The following is a 17,384-nucleotide window of genomic DNA, read 5'->3' on the forward strand; positions in this document are numbered from 1 at the left end:
CGCTGTTGGTTGCATCTGCGGCATATCAGTTCTCAATGGCACGTCCAAACGGCAGCCCTCACTGGATCTGCACTATCTTGCTATCAGGTCAAGTTACCCCCATAATTAATGGCACTATTGGCCCGCGATTGGCAGGGTTCTCTCCAGATGATAGCATCTGTTAATGTCCCAGCACAATTTTATACCTCAGCCTCGCACTTTACAAAATACAAATGGGACTTGGAATTTAGCGACCACTCTAATCTTGGTGTATCCCCAATAACAGACCAAAAAGCCATGGTATGCGCAGTAAGATTTTCTTCAAAGCATTCAGTAAGATGCAGGACTGATTAATATGGGAATCTTTCATAGGAGCATTATTGAAAAGGCAACTGCCAGTATTGAGTATGACTTGACAAAAGATGGTCAGACTGATGTGATGAAGTAGACTAGACTAACCTTAGTGGGGAATTATGGGGTCCGACATTTTTGGAGAATGTTTGGAGAGTCATCGGATATGCTTGGGGGAAGGCAGGTAAATCTACTAAATATTCACTCTTTGTCTTAGTCGGCTTGAATACGATGGGGTTATAAATACTTGAGCGTGTTTTCAACTAAGTGTCCTGGTTTGGGCGGCAGCCGTACTATCCTGCAGGCGTGCCCGCACAACAACGCCCAGTTGCTAGGAGGCGTCCTACCATGGTCTATTATATCCATATGGGCCTTCAACACCTTCCAGACCAAATTCATGTTAGGATTCCCGTTCACCACGACCTATATGAAAGTACTATCTGACAGATATTTCACACACTGCTCGTATGACATCCGCGGAGCAATGTCTGGGCTTCTATGATCAAAGCATGTTACCGTTTGATCGATTGTCCATGTCACAGCCGAAGGAGCATCTACAGAATCCGTACTTTCATTTCGTTTTTGACTTACGCACGACTTCAAGCGATTGATTCTTGAAGAAGGTGCTAAGGAAAATAGTACTGGTAAAGCAAAATCTGAACTTGTTTTAAGATACCCATGGCATAGTGAATGCTGCGCTTGATAATTTGCATATACCGTATCATGCTGATTTCTGACTGGGCCATGCAATCAGCCCGCTTGACTTCGGAAAGTGCAAATTCCAACGGGGCGTTATGACTTAATACATTCGTGGTATACATCGTTCAATGGTTCGTAAGCTGTGAACAGAAAACGTCGCCCAGCTAGAAAAGGAACTATTATCATCATCAAGCAGGAGTGATTTGAACAATATTCAGATAGTGAGACCAAAAACTTTACCACTGAATCTACGCTTTCCTCGTGACTGAGACAGAGTAATTTGTCTTCACGGTAATCCCATCCCGTGGGCCTTCTTGTAGTATACTCCTGTCGCTATCGTCGTCGTCGGTAGCAAATGGATTCCCTCGCCTCATCGAGGTGACGCGGCTAGTGTTTTCTAGCGCTTGGGGATGCTTGAACATGTCCGCGTCGTTCGTAACAGCTTTCAGGGGGTAATCCTTTGAATTCTTGCCGCCACTCCTATTTGTGGTACCCCATATTCTGCGCAATAGTGGTCGCAAGGTCGGAATCGACGCGGCGATAATAGTCAGGGCGCCTTCGGCCTCTGCCCATAGCACTGCAGGAAGCGGGGTGAGTCAATGTTCACTTAAAATGACAACGTGGTCTGAGAGGCGCAGTCGTTGTCGTAGCAGGAGTTGCAAATGCCATTCTAGCCATCTCGCGTGGAGGTTATATTACAACTTGAAGGGTCGCTTACTTAGAGATACTTCATCCCAAGATGGATCGGTCGCATCAAGGTTGGGTAACAGAACTGTTTTCACTATAGCTGCAGCTCCCGCGCTACGTAAAAGCGTCGTGTTAGCAAAATAAAAAACGGATGGGAGGCAGAGAGTTGATCTGGCCTACAAAATTCCAAGACTCATAGCAAGTGCAACACCGAGTTTTTCCCTCTTCTTCATTTGTAAATTCCATAAAATCGTCCAAGGAAGAAGTGCTAATACAATGTCTACAGCGCCAGAGTATCCTTTTGTTATGTAAGCATGAAGAATCGACAGCGAATACGCTACTTACCCCCGACAAACAGCGCGAATTGGGTGTATACGCCTGCGGGCCAGCATTTGGACTCGACCGATTTGTCCCAAACAGCCTTAGGGTTCTCACATTGAGCGAACAACAGGATGACAGCTAAAGCATTTGCAATGAACATTGATGCAATCAAGAACCATAAGAACCCGCGTGTCCAGAGCTCTGTGTCTTTGATAATACGCATCAGGGTCACTGCAAACGACATCTTTCCGAAACAGTTGCCCATGATGAGGAAGGACTGGGCAATTGTAATATCGAGGACCATCTGGACTGCTGCATTGGGGTCGAGATATAACAGCACATATTGGAGATGACGGCCAAGGCCTTGCATCGCGGCCATGGAAGTCGCAATGGAACACGCAATATTTAACACCTATAGCGAGAAACCACAATTAAAACTTTCGCCCTGGTCAGAATAAAGAGAGCAGACTACTTACAACTGCCACTGCAATGAGAGTATCGTCAACGCCATAATTCGTTCTCAAGTGTAACCGAACGTAAAGACGAAGCGCAACGATGGTAACAGAAATACCGGCCAGAATCCACATGACAGTGTGGACTGTGCCGACCTTGCTCTCGGCCAGGTAACTGCTCGAAGGTGTCGTCGCCATGGTATCATCTGAGTACTGGGGATAAAGGCAGAGCTGCGCAGCGGCCGGTAAGTTGGAGACTCAAATATGAAGATCAATCTCCTGGTTGCGTATTTGAGGTGTTGACTATGGAAGCGCCGCGGAAGCCATGCATGCGGCCAGAGGTAGAAGAAAGTTGCAAAAACTACGCTGGCATGTCTTTTTTTTTTTTTTTTAGTTCAGTCTGATCAATTGCCAAAAAAGAGCAAGTATTTTCCAATATGAAACCCAGGGAACATCAGATCGCCGTTTTCTGCCACCAGCTGCGCCATGGAACAAATTTCGAGCGAAAATATCGTGCATCTGCTGCTCCATACATAATAATATTAATCGCATCGAGGAACAGTGGGGGCAAACGGTCCCCGACCCCTGGAATATGTAGTTGTTTCTGTCACACAGTTGATCAGTAGCGATACGGAATACAAAAACTCGGTGTAGATACAGGGTTGCTCCCGAGGCCCAGAACGAGGTTATTATATGCCAGCAAAGAAATTTGCTTGCCCGTAAAAGCGGCACATTTTCTCATTCATTGTTTTTAGTCCTATTCTGTTCTTCCTCTATTCAAAATGGATAAGAGAAAACCTAAACGACGAGATAATGAAGCTCTTCGATTCATACGAGGAGTTCAAATATTTAGGTGTCGACTTCCAACGCAACGGTACTATGTATCTGCAAGGGTCTTGGCAGGGTTTATCTTTGGCCCCACCAAGGAACAGAACTGGCTGCCAGGTTTGTATGCATTTGGCAAATCGCCCGTCGCTTGTGATCCTAGAATCAATAGGCCTGCATCCACTGCGACGACCAGGCAGCCAGGCTCCTTCTTGCCATTTAACTTCGTGGAGTCAATGATACGATCATCAATAGATCACTCAAGCCGTCTAACCCCCCACCCCCGGAAAAAGCCAAGTTTACTCAAGTAATTAAAGTTTGCAGAATCTCGTCAAACGATTTGCTACTGATAGATGCTGGACTCAAATGTTCATCAGTCCAATAATCAAATAATTAAGCGGTGCGTATGAACCACCCCATACATGGTGCAATGTTACCATTTTCATCCCTGGCTCAGCCTGGCTCAGGGCCAAAAGAGTGTTCCTCAACAAAGGAAACCCCCACCGCCAACCCCAGGAGGGATACTGGTGCTTGGCGATATATCTCCCAAAACACAGCCAATTGGCTTCGTCATGAGCCAGGTCTTAAGAGCTAGTCAGACCCGTAATTTCAATGTACGGATCATCATACCATTTCCCAAACGGGCCGCTCCGATCCCTTTCCTAGTATAAGTGGAGCATGAAGCGCCCGTACAATGCTGTTTTATGTATGTAGTAGTACACCACCAGGGATTATGCATCGTCGGATGCTTGCTGCCAACGAAATTGCTTCCAGATTTTCAGATCTTGCATCCGAAGATGCATTCGTCTCTGAAATACCTTAACGCCCTGCATCTCTACCACGCGGGTTTTTCGGAGAGCTTAGACGTTGATAATGTGCTTTTTTCTCGATCGTACATCTGCCCAGCCGATGGTGCTATAGAGGGCTAACTTTAACTCAGATTTATATATATATCCTTCTTGATCTCGGCCCGCCAACGGTCGATTGACGTTTTTGCGTCATGCGGGGGTTGAGCTTTTTGCAAAATCCCGCTCCATTCCGAACAGATCTCCCAACATGGTTGGGTTATCAAGAGATGAAGCATCCACTGGGTGTCACAAAACATCAGACCATCGTCCTGCCCTGTCGCCGGATGCACGCCGGATAGTCTAGTCCGTCTCATTCGTCTTAGGGATGACACCCTATTGGCTGTTCTCTAGGTAGGGTCTCCTGTCGGGGCTATGTTCGGCCTAGTCTAGCTTACACAACCTTGGCTCGCTTCATCTCCACTTTTTCTTCTGATGATCTAGTGCTGCAATTTGCATTCAAACGAGCCAGATACCAACGATAAATGAAGAGACGCAACAATCTCAGCGCTTATTACAATACCTAATACCGCGGCAATGATAGGCGAGAAATATTTCTATGTAAGGACGGACTGGTTTGTAAGTTTCAAACGACGCACGCATTGGAGAGCACATTTCCCAATTCTTTGGTTTCTAGGTCTCTCACAGCCTTTTTTTTTCCCTTCTTTCTCGGTGATTGGCCTGCTTGCAGACGATGACTCTCTGACTCGGCGGAACTTCAACCATTCTTTCGGGTCCCGACAGCCCCAATTATGGCCTTGAGTCATATGCCCATTGGCCAGCTATTAGTCTGGGCACTTCTTGTTCTTATTGGTACCAGGCTTGCATGGGAGATCCTGTTCTCTTCCCTAAGACATTTTCCAGGCCCCTTCGCCGCCAAATTTACAAACATTTGGCGCGCTGTCAGAACCTATCATGGTCGCGTCGATTTGGATACATGGCGGTTACATCAGCGATATGGCATCGCGGTGCGCATTGGACCGAACACCATCAGCCTTAGCGACCCGAATCTGATCAAGACTATTTATCCGGTTCGAAATGCATGGCGAAAGGTACATTCTAGCTCGAGTTCAGGTAGTAATTCGTAACACCTGCTAACCAGATATCACATAGTCCGAGATGTATAAGCCGAATGACATCATGGTCAATGGTCAGCGAGTGGAGAATCTCTTTAACACGCCTAACGAAGAATGGCACAATAAGATGATGAAGCCTATTCGTAACATGTATACGTTGGGCAAGATACAGGACGTGGAGCCTTGGATGGATGCGACGCTGAATAAGTTCACCTCGAAGTTGGAGTCAAACTTCGTGGATGGCAGTAATGCTGGGAAAATTTGCATGATGGACGACTGGCTTGGCCACTGTAGGTTAACTCGATACTCTCGTCAAGATTGTGAGCCCAGCTGACGTTTGAGCGCCTGATAGTCGCCTGGGATGTTATGGGTAACCTGACATTCGGCAAGGAGTATGGCTTTCTCGACGAGCAAAAAGACGTTCAAGACCTCATTGGCCGATCGACACAGGGGTTGTATTATTTCGCTCCCGTCTCGCAGATTCCTTGGATTGACAACTTCCTGGACAAGAATCCTATCAAGCGCTTCGGTCCTGAGCCACTTACTGGACTTGTATTACTAGCCTTACAAATAATCAACGACTCCCAACAACAGCTAAAAACCGGCGGAAGTAAGGCACGACATGAAGTCGAAACTCTGATGGACAAGGTTCTAGAACTCAAACAGACGCATTCAGATCTCGTCGATGATAACCAGGTATTACAGTACCTGATGCTTAATGTCACCGCTGGGGGGTATGTCTCTTTCCCTAGGCGTTAAACAAAAAGAAAAGGAAGTTATGCTAATGATATGACCAAAGCGACTCAACCTCGTCGGCAATGCGCTCCGTTGTGTATTACCTAGCCAAAACGCCAGCCGCATACAGCAAGCTCACAGCCGAACTTGAACAAGCAGCCCTCAAATTACCAGCATTATTCAAAGAAGCTTCCCAGCTCCCATACCTGGACGCCGTTATCCGCGAGGCAATGCGCTTGTCCCCAGGCGTAGGACTCGTGATAGAGCGTATTGTGCCAGAGCAGGGTCTAACACTTGCCGACGGTCGCTTCATCCCAGCAGGCACCCGCGTTGGACTCAACCCCGGGGTCACCAATCACGACAGCGAGGTTTTTGGCGACGATGTGTTCACATTTAATCCTGACCGTTGGCTGCAAGCGAAAGGAGAAAGCAATGCTGAGTTTGAGGAGCGCCTTAGAAAAATGCGTGAAACCGCCGAATTTGTATTTGGTGCTGGTAATCGAATATGTATGGGTCGCCATGTCGCAACAGTGGAGATTTATAAGTTGATTGCCACCATGTATAGCATCTATGATGTAAGTACGACACTATGAGATATGCAAAATCTTAGCCAAGAATCACTAACCTTTCCCTAGATCAAATTAGAAAACCGGAGCCACGAGTGGAAATATAGAAATGCGTGGTTTATATATCAAACGGACATGCCTATGATCATTTCGCGTCGTGTACATAGCTGATTAGATGCGGGTTGACTTATAAACGCCTATTAAACGTGTGTAAAAGGTTTTTACAACGGTTTTTTGTTTTGTTTTCTAAATTCGCAAGTTTATTCCTTCTTTCATATCCAGACTAGCTTTTCAATGTGAAAACTATTCCGGTAAAGCTACGATTGTGAAACTGACCATACTCTAACCTTAGTCATATCTTTTTAGATGGAGCCTACCACCGATAATTCGCCGAGAGCGCGACAATGGCAATGGGGATGGAGATGGTGACGATAACAAAAACAACGAAACCAGCCACCGAAGGGAATCCAATTTGATGGCGTTGGACTGCCGCTACAGTGTTATCTGTGAATATCATGTAATTGCAACCGCGCCAGCAAGAGCTTTGCCTGGACGACACCTTCTGCCGTCTATCTTTCAGCACTTTCAGCACTTCAGCGACTAGACCTACCCGACCAAGCCATCCTTCTACGCTGGTGCTCAAGGATGCGCAAAGTGCTCTGAATATCCTAGGTATCAAGACAACACGGGGACTTATGTGAATTGGTTTCGTCTTGTTTTGTTTGTGGTCAAACATTGGTTGTTGAGGCAGAGATTGTAATGGTGCGCGATCATCGATTGCCTGAACATTTGCCTTGGGGAAGCCTACGCTAAGGCCCCCACAATTGGGGAACCTTCCTGGGCTGGAAAAAAAAACACAGAAACTCTCCATCTGAATAGCTGTGAAATAGTCGAGTAAACGAAGAAGAGGTTTGACAGAGAGTTTAAATGGGTGCCTAATGTGTTTTGTATGGCATGGCCATCACAAATGGTTCGGTGACAGAGGTTGCCATGGCCATATAGAAGAGGACCTCAGGAGTCCAAACGCCTAGTCACGTGCCAACACCAGGTATAAATAAGCAGCGCACGCCCCGGTTACTTGCGATTTGAAATTGACTCTCCATCTCATTCTAGTCCCTCTTGTTTTGGACTTTATTCAATTTCATATATGCTTTACTCTCTCAATCTATCAAGAAAGCCTACTGGCACTCCCACAGAAGGCCTCAGCAATTTCTTTCACAGCCTCCAAGCTTGTCGACCACACAGTTCCTTGCACGCCGCTTCACCAAGCTACTGGTAGATCATGGCAGCTTCCAGCGGTGTTTTGTCTGAAACATTACAAGAAATCACCAACACCAAGCTAAATGAGCTTTCAAAGCGTCGCAAAGCCTACGAGGCGGAAAAAGCAGCCGCCGTTAGTCTTATCCAGGGTGTCACGGATCCCATAGAGCGTCTAGATGTACTTTCCAAGCGAGTCAAGGGATGCCTCCGCATTCATGTTGATAATTGCGGGAAAGTTGTCAAAGGCTGGACCAGGTTTCCGGCCGTGGAAACCGAGCTCAAAAACCTTGACCGCTTCCTTGCCCAGGTTCGCTACGACCCATCCATCTCCGTGGAAACCGTCAAACAGTGGGAGGATTCTCTGCTCCAGCACCTTGACCGCCAATCTCTGAAGTTTGCGTACGCTTCTTTGTATGGCCAACTTGTGAACGAATGGTTATCAAGTGAAAGTTCCAAGGCTAACGCTGTTGATGAAGACATCAATATGCAAGAAAGCTTTGAGCAGGTTGACAACGCCAAAAAACTCGAGTCCAGGATGGAGTGGGAGAAGGTCGTCTTTGAACCCGCGAAGATCGATCTAGACAAGCTTATGCGCTATCTCAACAACCTCTTCGGCGTAGGTGATGCGCAAAAGAAGCCCTTATTCCGGGTTTTGGTGTGCTTGCGAGAGGAAGTGAAGACATTTGAACAACAGTTCCAGTCTGCCAAACAATTCACACTACAGTCAATGCGATGGGTCATTCAGGGATTGGTACGCTCTAACCTCCTGACGGATGAGAAGCGTGAGGTTCTGAAAGACTTTTCCAACAACGACATAATCCTCAATGAGATTGCAGACGTTCTCAATATGCGAATATCCACTTTGGGAACATGGTCATGGGGTGACAGTGTGCCGCTCGAACAGCGCCGTACAATCACCGGTGCGTTCAGTATTCATATGCACGAAGATATACTTCAGGCCATCTTCCTCCATTACATCGGTGTCAAACTATCAATATTCTTCAAGGGCGCATTTGGTCGGTTCCGTAGATCTCGTGACGCTTGGATCTCAAATCATCAGGATATTTCCCCTTTGGAGAAGAACAGACTGGAATATTACCTGGGACCACTAGATCGGACTGGATCTTTACAAGACCTGCGGCGAGCAGAGTACAGCAAGAGATACTTTATGTCCCAACTAGTCCGGTCTGAGAATCAGCCTATAGAGGCTACAGAAGGCGACGAGGAAGTTGATTACGTACAAACGTCTGCGGCAAGGCAGGGAGCGGCAAACGTGAATGCTCAACAACAAGCGATGATGCAGCATCAACAGCAGCAACCACAACAATATCACCAGCTCCAGAACCACCAGATGCAACTAATGCTACTGGAGCAGCAGAACAAAAAACGTGTTGCTATGCGAGGTCCTACAACCATGCCTGCGAAGCGACGTAGAGGGGTTGGAACATATGTGGATTACAATGGAGAAAACTCCGAGACAGACGATGAAGATGTTATGCAGCCAAGAAATCCGATGGCCACGAAAAAAAGAATATTGCACCTTCTGTCAACTGAAATTTCAATTAACACGGCAATCCACGGGGAATTAACCGCTTTCCACTCCGTATTCGACCGCTGGTATTCCTTGTTCCCTCATGATACAATCGAAACGATCATGGCACTCTTCGGGTTCTCCAGCATTTGGAGGACCTTCTTCAGGTCTTTCCTTGAGGCTCCTTTGAAGTTCCTTGATGATGACGAGTCAATCAAAGCTCGAACCCGTCGGCGTGGTACACCGGGAGCTCATGCTCTTAGCGAAGTATTTGGAGAAGTGACATTCTTCGTTCTGGACTTCGCGGTAAATCAATCCACATCTGGCAACTTTCTCTGGCGTCATCACGACGACATCTGGTTCTGGTCTCCAGACCACCAGCTCTGTGTCAAAGCATGGAAGGCCGTCACAGAATTCACCGAAGCGACGGGAACCAACATCAACTTTGCCAAAACTGGGACCTGCCGTTTGGTTAAGGACGGCAAGACTGCCCCAACACTTGATCGCTCCCTACCAGAGGGCGAAATCCGCTGGGGATTCTTGTACCTCTCCCCTGAAAAAGGCCACTTCGTCATTGATCAGGACATGGTTGGAGGACAAATTAATGAGCTGCGCAAGCAACTAAAAGAGCAGAACAAGAGCGTGTTTGGGTTTATTCAAACATGGAACGCGTTTGCCGCCACGTTCTTTACGTCCAATTTTGGAAAGCCTGTCAACTGCTTCGGGAAGACCCACGTCGACGAGATGCTTAAAACGCACGAGCGCATCCAACGCGAAATATTCTCGTCTGACGCATTGCTGGGCACGGCGGGCGAGAAGTCCGTCAACATTGTCGAGTACCTCAAGAATACTCTCGAAGAGCGGTTCGGCATCGCCAAGGTCCCGGACGGGTATCTATACTTTCCAGTCGAACTTGGAGGGCTCGACCTAAGGTCCCCGTTCATATCGCTCTTGCAGATCCGCGACGGCCTCATCGATTCCCCGACCCCACTCTTGCAAAAGCTGCTGGAGTCTGAGGCGGAAGGCTACAAAAAGGCCAGAAAGTCATTCGAAAGCGGCGCCATCAAACACGCCCGCCGCGACGTTAGCGACCCGAGCTGGGAGCCCCAGTCCCAGAAGGAACGGGAGAACTTTATAAGCTTCGAAGAATTCGTCAAGTACCGCGAGGAGTGGAACTTCGGACATGCAACTCAGGTACATGACGTCTACCAGAGACTGCTGGAGGAACCTACGCAGGAAAGTGTCGATGGTGACAGTGCAATTCTCTCGGGATCAATCGCACCACTTTCATCCCAATCGAATCTACAATGCATCCATGGAAGCTGGAACACCATGGAGCCATACTGGAAGTGGGTGACTATGCTGTACGGGCCAGAGATCCAGGATCGCTTTGGCGGGCTCAACATTGTTGATTCTGATGTTCTACCTATGGGAATGGTGAGACTGTTCAAAGAAAAGAGGGTAGAGTGGCAGGCTTGATAGAACGTGTTTCTCAAATATACAAGGCTACTAATGATCGCTGGACACAAATCTTTCATGTGTGTTATTAGAAAGAACATCATTGGTTGAAGAAGTGTGGCGCAATTTGAGATAATGGCACTGAACCTCATTGCTGTGTTGGCAGTCTGAGTTCCCTTATAGCTCCACCGCTACGTTTAAGAGACGGACTTCAAATCCATGTTACCTTAACCCAGATCTGATCCAAAGATCTGACTCGTGATATCGTAGAAATTGATTCCTCCATAATGATTTTGGTCCGTGCCACATACTCCTTGAAGACGGATACAACACATTCATAGACGCGTCACGTATGGTGATCAACGAGAGTCTATTGATATGGAGTGTGGTATAACGTTAAGGAGTAGAGCTACGAAGGTTGTCTAGTGGGGTTGCCCAGGTGCATATCGGGGCATCCATTATATCCGGGCCATGACGCATGAGTAAGCTGGAGCATTGGCTAACCAACACAACCTTTGTAGCTGGGGTTGAATAAGCGCAGTCAAAGTAACATGACCATTAAAGTATGTACCACAGCTCCATCGTGATGAATTCGGACACGAGCTATCGGGCAGCAGAACACGTGCGCCGGTATCTGCATCAAAACAGCTGATGATAGGGAGATCACAGCTGAAACGTGTTTGAATCGGCAGATTTATATAGATCATGTCGCTAACATTGTTCTAAATCTCACATCGATTAGCTAACAGAAACCAAGAGCGTCAAGATAGGAGAGGCGGTGACTGTTGCCCAGATATAGGGGATGAAATGCAGGTTGTCCTCGTTATCCACAATGCATGGGCCATTCTCGGAGAAAAGCCCAATCATAGAGTGGCCGCCAGGTTTGCCACTGGGCCAGATCGTGAGGGAGCGTTTGTGAGGTCTTGGTTTCGTCCTTCCATGAACCAGAAGAATATGTCCTGACTCTTCCACGTCCACGTATCTTGAAAAGCCTCCTCACGCGTTCCGTCGTCTCATGAATGCCGCTCGGCAATTCCGTGTATCTCATAGTGCAGTTCCCATGGTGATGTGGAGATCGAGTCATTCGATGATGGCATGGAGTACGTCGCTATTAGAGCGAGCGTCAATGCAACGCAGAATTCGCCAAGGAGAGGTGGAAATAGTAGCATAACAGTGGAGCCATCGCCGCGTTACGGGAGATGCCCAAGATTCGAGAAGGCTCATGCGCCTCCAACGAGCGCGCGAGCATTTTTCAATCTCAACAAGTCGAATCTGGTTCCCTGCGGCCCACGTTGCTGTTTCTGCTTTCAAATGTTATTAACAGTGCTAAAGTGCATTACTTTGACCCAAAGATCCCTAGTACTTTGGTCCGATGTTGTTGACGTTAATTCTCGGGAGAAAAAGAGCAGTTTGGGGTTTCTTATCGATCCTGGAACAACGTGTCAATGTTGGTAAGACGTTCACAATGAAGGGTGAACTATTATTATCGATTATTATCACTGTGCTTCTACTCCTGTTTAACAGTTTTTTCAATTTTCTTAATGTGTTGTATTGCTTTTTGGAAATATCATGCTCTGTATGCTGAGCATATGTTGAGCTAACAACGTGCTTGAAGTGCCTACAAAAGCTTGGCCGACCCACTAAACTTTGTACCTGCTTGCCATGTTCTTATGCTTGGTTTAGTGAACACTATCCCACTTTCCGAAGGACAGCTGGAGACTTTAACGTTGGCCTAACCAAGGTGACCACTAAAATGCCCGCTAACCCGCATATCACTCGTACCTCAACAGAAGTTTTGCAACCTCCAAGATACTCGCTACCTCGAGCTTGATACTGTTAAGTCCATTCATCCCTCGTCCACTATACCCAGAACTATTCCTTAAACTTGGTACAACATTGGTTACTCTTTCCCACCAATTATCATCTGTTCCGGCCACTTATACATCAGTTGGCAGCTGTGCGATGTGCGAATGGCGCATCTGCGCGGACATCGAAAATTGGAAGTGTTAATTTACTCCTGCTTCTTTGCGCACGATTATGACTTCCATTCAATCTGTTTTTCAAGACAGTCAACTGGTGTGTGTGCCTCACGCTCTGGTTTCTGTATCTCTGGGAGCAGACATACTTGGGTAAAGATGCTATGTTCGACGATAAAATGGGCCGGTTCATTGGGTCCCAAGGCGCTGTGTGCAAGGATTGCCCATACGCTAAGGTTAGAACATGGACGAAGTATACTGATTGCATCAGGATCGGCCATGAACTCAGGCTGCGCCGGCGTCTTCAGTCGTAGCTTCGCAGGTTATTGCCACATCAATATCTAATCTTGTTTTTATTGCAACCATTTGTTTTTCAACCTAGCACTGTTGTCTTGTTCTGCCATCCTCCAAGCGACTGCGGTCGTGAGAGTTTAGCGAACACCCGCCCGAGGTTGAAGTTCCAGTTTTTTCTGATCACTTAAGCTGGTGAAGCGCCCAGATTTTGGGCGCAAAATAATTTTCAGGGTGTCAGCAAATCCCGCGGCGCCACGAGCGAATTTGGTTCAGATGGCTCCCGCTAGATCTAGATAGATACTTGGCTTCATTATAACCCTGCGGGGATTACTATAATCCGTTAGTAAATCTAACCTTATTTATACAAATCGTCCGCGGTCGCTGCTAGACGAGGGAGGTCAACTGTAGCAGTTGCATCCTTGTGAAGGGCCGCTAAATTTGAATAGGGGAAGAGAAGAAATAGGCGATTGAATAGATCACAGACTGCGGCCTATGTGGCTGTTTGAAGTAAAGTGATCCTGAGCTCGAGGAATAGAAGATCCTTGCCATCTTTTAGTTGTCGGCGACAGCTTGGCACTGCTCTAGAGTCTTCGACTACTCTTACCAACAGTCTTGAACGTCTTTCAGTCACGTGAAGGTATATACCAATGTATTCGCTCCCCATCTAAGTTTTGACGATCGGGGCCGAGAATGCATTACTATAAGCGGTCGACGTGAATCTACATTCGACTAGAGTACGATGCCCCTACTAGGGCTCCACAGCTTGTCCGTCAAACCGCTAGAGTAGGACGATGGAAGACAGGACGGAGGGCTTCCGAATGTCACAGCAAAAGCTCAGAATATTAAAATGAAAAGGTTATTTTTTAAAATATCCAGGAGCTAAGTCGGTCTAGGTAGTGTTGACTGGTGAAGCCGCCCATAGTTAGCATGGCGCAAAATTGCTCAATTACGAAGTACAGTAAACGACTTCGGTGTTGCTCGCATCAAGCGGCTACCGGCTTTAAACTCGGTCCCGACAATTTAGCAGACGTTTGGCCCCGAAGGACAGAAGGATTTGTGGAGCCCTGATCGACGGAAGGATTACTATCTAGATTGTACCCGAAATCCTTTATCTCTGTGACCTGGTTTTTTGACGCCGCGGAAAGCCTGCGGTGTACGCAGCCTCGTGCTCTCAACTGCCATAAGTATTGAGCATGGTTCCACAGGGTCTGGTAGCTGGCGTCCTCCAGCTTCCACCTAGTCTACGCGCTGGAAACCTGACAGGTGATAGTCCTCAGGGGACGGGCTGCTAGTATATCAAAGCGAGCAGTAGGGTGTGCTGGTGAACATAAACGGGGTTAGCATCCACTGTTAAGAGATGTCACTATGCAGTGTATAAAGGTGGAGCCACACCTTTGACTGTGCCGAAAATACCTCATAAAACCATAAAACCATGTCATAGTACATGACGCCTCCTTCAACTTGACCAGTCGATATGCTGGTTTTGGACAATCACATTCTGCATGTCTCTATTCATAGAAGAATGTCGCATGCTTCTAGTTACAAATGCAGGTCCAACATCTATTATATACTGTCGATCTGCTCTGGTGTTTCCAATGAGGAGCATCATCCTGGTGATTAATGACAATTAAAGCAGTAGGTCACCACGGAGCCATCAAAGATCCTATCGGGGACCATCATTCATGCAAAAGTGTCCGATTGATGTTGATGCTGTGTTCACGGAGATAGCACACATGCTGAAGAGCCGAAGCGGTCGCCTCAGCCCTGCATAGTGGGTAGAAGGACAGTGTGATCAATAACGAGCGACTACCAGACTAAATCAAAGAAAATTCCAACCAGTTTCAACATGCATCTACCCCGTTCCCCAAAAGTAATCCACAAAAGTTATTTCCCCGACTCCCCCATGCCAATAACAAGGAATCGTCATTTTCTCATGTAAACCTTTCTCCTAAGTAGCAATGCATGTCAACTGGTAGCTAATCGAGACACATTCTAAGCCCTTTGTTAGCATATGATTCACGGTAAACCACTTTGTTTTTCAATTGATTATCTTACTTCCGCTGACACTGTCAGAGTTGTCTGAAGGCCCACTGTAAAACTTGCAGCTGCTGCCGGACTTATGGCTACAGTTGTTTGGGCAGTTGCAGGCGTAGTCTATCAGGGAAGTGTCAGTCCACTGGATAACCACGTTCAAGGTCTGGGAAACAAACAAGGAGACGTAGCGACCATTGCCGCGCGTTGAGCGACTTCACTGTCTCGCACCTCGATGGCTGCTCCCATAGCCTTGCTGGCCATGAGCAGAGCGACAGTGGAGTAGATTGCGGTGGAGAACTGCATCTTGATGAAAATGGAAGATTGGGTTTCAAATGGTTAGTTTTGAAAAAGTTGATTTGTTCGGTTTTGGTGTTCTGAAATCTATGGTTGTTAATTCTTTTTCAGAAACCAGTCTTACCGGGAAACCTTTGACTCTTATACTGATTAAGCTATACTAAATAATCCAGAATCTGAACTCCGTCAACTGGATATGCCCAGAATTCCGGGCATATGATCGACACCCCTGTGATCTACAAAGTGAAAACCTATTCAGGGAAACTACAATCACTATTTATAACTATCTTTCAATATTTTGTTCGTTGCGAGGGATTAGCAGTGCCTCTATGTCAGAAAACTGTGGATGGACTCAACCGGTAGGAATGGATCGACTGTACGATGATAAAATGGCTCACTCCTTCATACCATTGTCTAGGATCATCAATACTACACGCACTTGTGATCAACTTGCGCCTCTCATCGATCCAACATCTCCATCCTGGCTCGCTACAAAATATCATCTTCTACAAAAATAGTTTTAGAGATCGCCAATAACAGGATTCACTATTGACGTTGTTGATCCTTATACTTCCTTCGCTCCAAGATTCTATAGACCCTGGTGGACATCCGGGTAACGATGTGACATATTCGACCGGCCTCATCAACATACTTGCATAGATCACGGTCCTATAGATATGTATGTTGAACAACACTTTGAACGTTGTTCATATCCGACTGGACAGTCAGATAAGGTATATAAGCCCTGAGCATCCAGAATTCTCTAATTATGACTGTCAACAAAGATAACATCCTGCTACAATATCATAGTTCCTTAAATTTCCCAGCTCTCATCCTCATACATCGTCAATATCTTTTTCACACTTACCAATCAAGATGCAACTTCACAGCTTTCTCCTTCTTGCTTCATCGTTTGCCATCCCAATAGCAGTAGCCGGAACCATTCCAGATGATGTAAAGCGCAGCTCTCCTCCAGATATGGCGCTGGTCGTAAGAGCCTTAGATGAGATCTTGCCAGGAGCAAAAAATTACGAAGTGCATAATATTATTGCTAGACTTGAGGAAGAAGGCCATTTTGACTCTCTTGACAAGCGAGTCAGTATCGGCCTTGATCCAAGCCTGTGGGTCAACGTGTCAGGTTCATGTGTAAGTACAACAACGATGTCTTTTCCTACGGATTAGAAAGCTTATCGTCGTGCAGACCTCTTGCATCGTGGCTTGTGTAGCCGGTGTATACACGGACTATCGGGCAGGCAACAATATCCCTACCCTTACCATGTGGGGTCAGCTCGCTGTGTCAGTCATTCACCTACCCCAACTCAATGAGAAGATTTAACACGTATACAGCTGTGGTTCCACCTGCGCACTCACTGGGGATTGCGGAAGCTCTAGAATGGCGGCAACTTATCAGGCACAACAGCCACATACTTTCCCTACTGACGCCAAGAAAAGGGCTTGAGGAAATAGGTTGGCTCCATATGCGGCGAATGGCTGTCAAGGTGGCGTTCATGTTTTGACTCGGATATAAGTGGCATTCAATCATTACTATCTATACACCGGAAGGGGATTTGAGTTTCGTCATATCTGGTCACGCCTAGTTTCGTACTGTCACGGGAAACCCGTGGTTGCTGAAAGGCCAGCTCGCTCGTTATCTATTATTACCACCATGTTTTCTTATTAGCTCTTATGGATCTGATTATTAAGCGGTAGCCCCTGTATCACTATGTGCACTGAAAAAGATACTAATGAAGACTCGGATAGACTGAATGTTGACACCAGACGTGATATAATTACTAGGACGTACGCATCTATGTAGCGAGTGGCGGGAGCGTGAGGTAAGAGTATAAGATCTGTTTTCATATTGCAATATCGTGCATTAGAGGCTATTGATGAATATTTCCAATGACAAACTTGCACAGTCCAACGATCAAAAATATTGGTACTACCATGATCTAGATTAAGACGCGTTCTGATTTCCCCAAATTACAAGGAAGGAAATAA

At 46.7% G+C, this 17,384-nt stretch overlaps 5 protein-coding genes across 5 annotated transcripts; 3 read left to right on the forward strand and 2 right to left on the reverse strand.

Moving 5' to 3' along the window:
* Nucleotides 1–1,277: 1,277 nt before the first annotated feature.
* BKA67DRAFT_664540 (uncharacterized protein) lies at nt 1,278–2,687 on the reverse strand (the record flags this gene model as incomplete). The annotated part of the gene is made up of 5 exons (XM_046108399.1): nt 1,278–1,606; nt 1,748–1,830; nt 1,897–2,014; nt 2,062–2,449; nt 2,514–2,687. 5 exons carry the CDS (start codon nt 2,685–2,687, stop codon nt 1,278–1,280), a joined length of 1,092 nt encoding a protein of 363 aa, XP_045951980.1.
* A 2,224-nt stretch (nt 2,688–4,911) lies between these two features.
* BKA67DRAFT_664541 (benzoate 4-monooxygenase cytochrome P450) lies at nt 4,912–6,707 on the forward strand (the record flags this gene model as incomplete). The annotated part of the gene is made up of 5 exons (XM_046108400.1): nt 4,912–5,211; nt 5,273–5,525; nt 5,588–5,969; nt 6,035–6,545; nt 6,606–6,707. 5 exons carry the CDS (start codon nt 4,912–4,914, stop codon nt 6,705–6,707), a joined length of 1,548 nt encoding a protein of 515 aa, XP_045951981.1.
* Nucleotides 6,708–12,494: 5,787 nt separating this feature from the next.
* Nucleotides 12,495–13,659, forward strand: BKA67DRAFT_585122 (uncharacterized protein). The gene has a single exon (XM_046104188.1). The coding sequence runs from the start codon at nt 12,756–12,758 to the stop codon at nt 13,104–13,106; it is 351 nt and encodes a 116-aa protein (XP_045951982.1). The 5' UTR covers nt 12,495–12,755; the 3' UTR covers nt 13,107–13,659.
* A 1,317-nt stretch (nt 13,660–14,976) lies between these two features.
* BKA67DRAFT_696517 (uncharacterized protein) lies at nt 14,977–15,392 on the reverse strand (the record flags this gene model as incomplete). The annotated part of the gene is made up of 3 exons (XM_046109351.1): nt 14,977–15,047; nt 15,111–15,209; nt 15,266–15,392. The coding sequence occupies 3 exons, from the start codon at nt 15,390–15,392 to the stop codon at nt 15,004–15,006; spliced, it is 270 nt and encodes an 89-aa protein (XP_045951983.1). The 3' UTR covers nt 14,977–15,003.
* Nucleotides 15,393–16,259: 867 nt separating this feature from the next.
* On the forward strand, nt 16,260–16,842 carry BKA67DRAFT_541689 (uncharacterized protein; the record flags this gene model as incomplete). Its single annotated transcript, XM_046100975.1, has 3 exons — nt 16,260–16,529; nt 16,585–16,679; nt 16,731–16,842. The coding sequence occupies 3 exons, from the start codon at nt 16,260–16,262 to the stop codon at nt 16,840–16,842; spliced, it is 477 nt and encodes a 158-aa protein (XP_045951984.1).
* Between the last annotated feature and the right edge of the window lie 542 nt (nt 16,843–17,384).

Source organism: Truncatella angustata, assembly GCF_020726525.1.
Source record: "Truncatella angustata strain MPI-SDFR-AT-0073 chromosome Unknown BKA67scaffold_11, whole genome shotgun sequence".
NCBI classification, from domain to species: Eukaryota; Fungi; Ascomycota; class Sordariomycetes; order Amphisphaeriales; family Sporocadaceae; genus Truncatella; species Truncatella angustata.

What these genes read in the sequence shown, in the direction of transcription:
- BKA67DRAFT_585122 (XM_046104188.1), top strand. Translation starts at nt 12,756, where the DNA reads ATGGCGCATCTGCGCGGACATCGAAAATTGGAAGTGTTAATTTACTCC.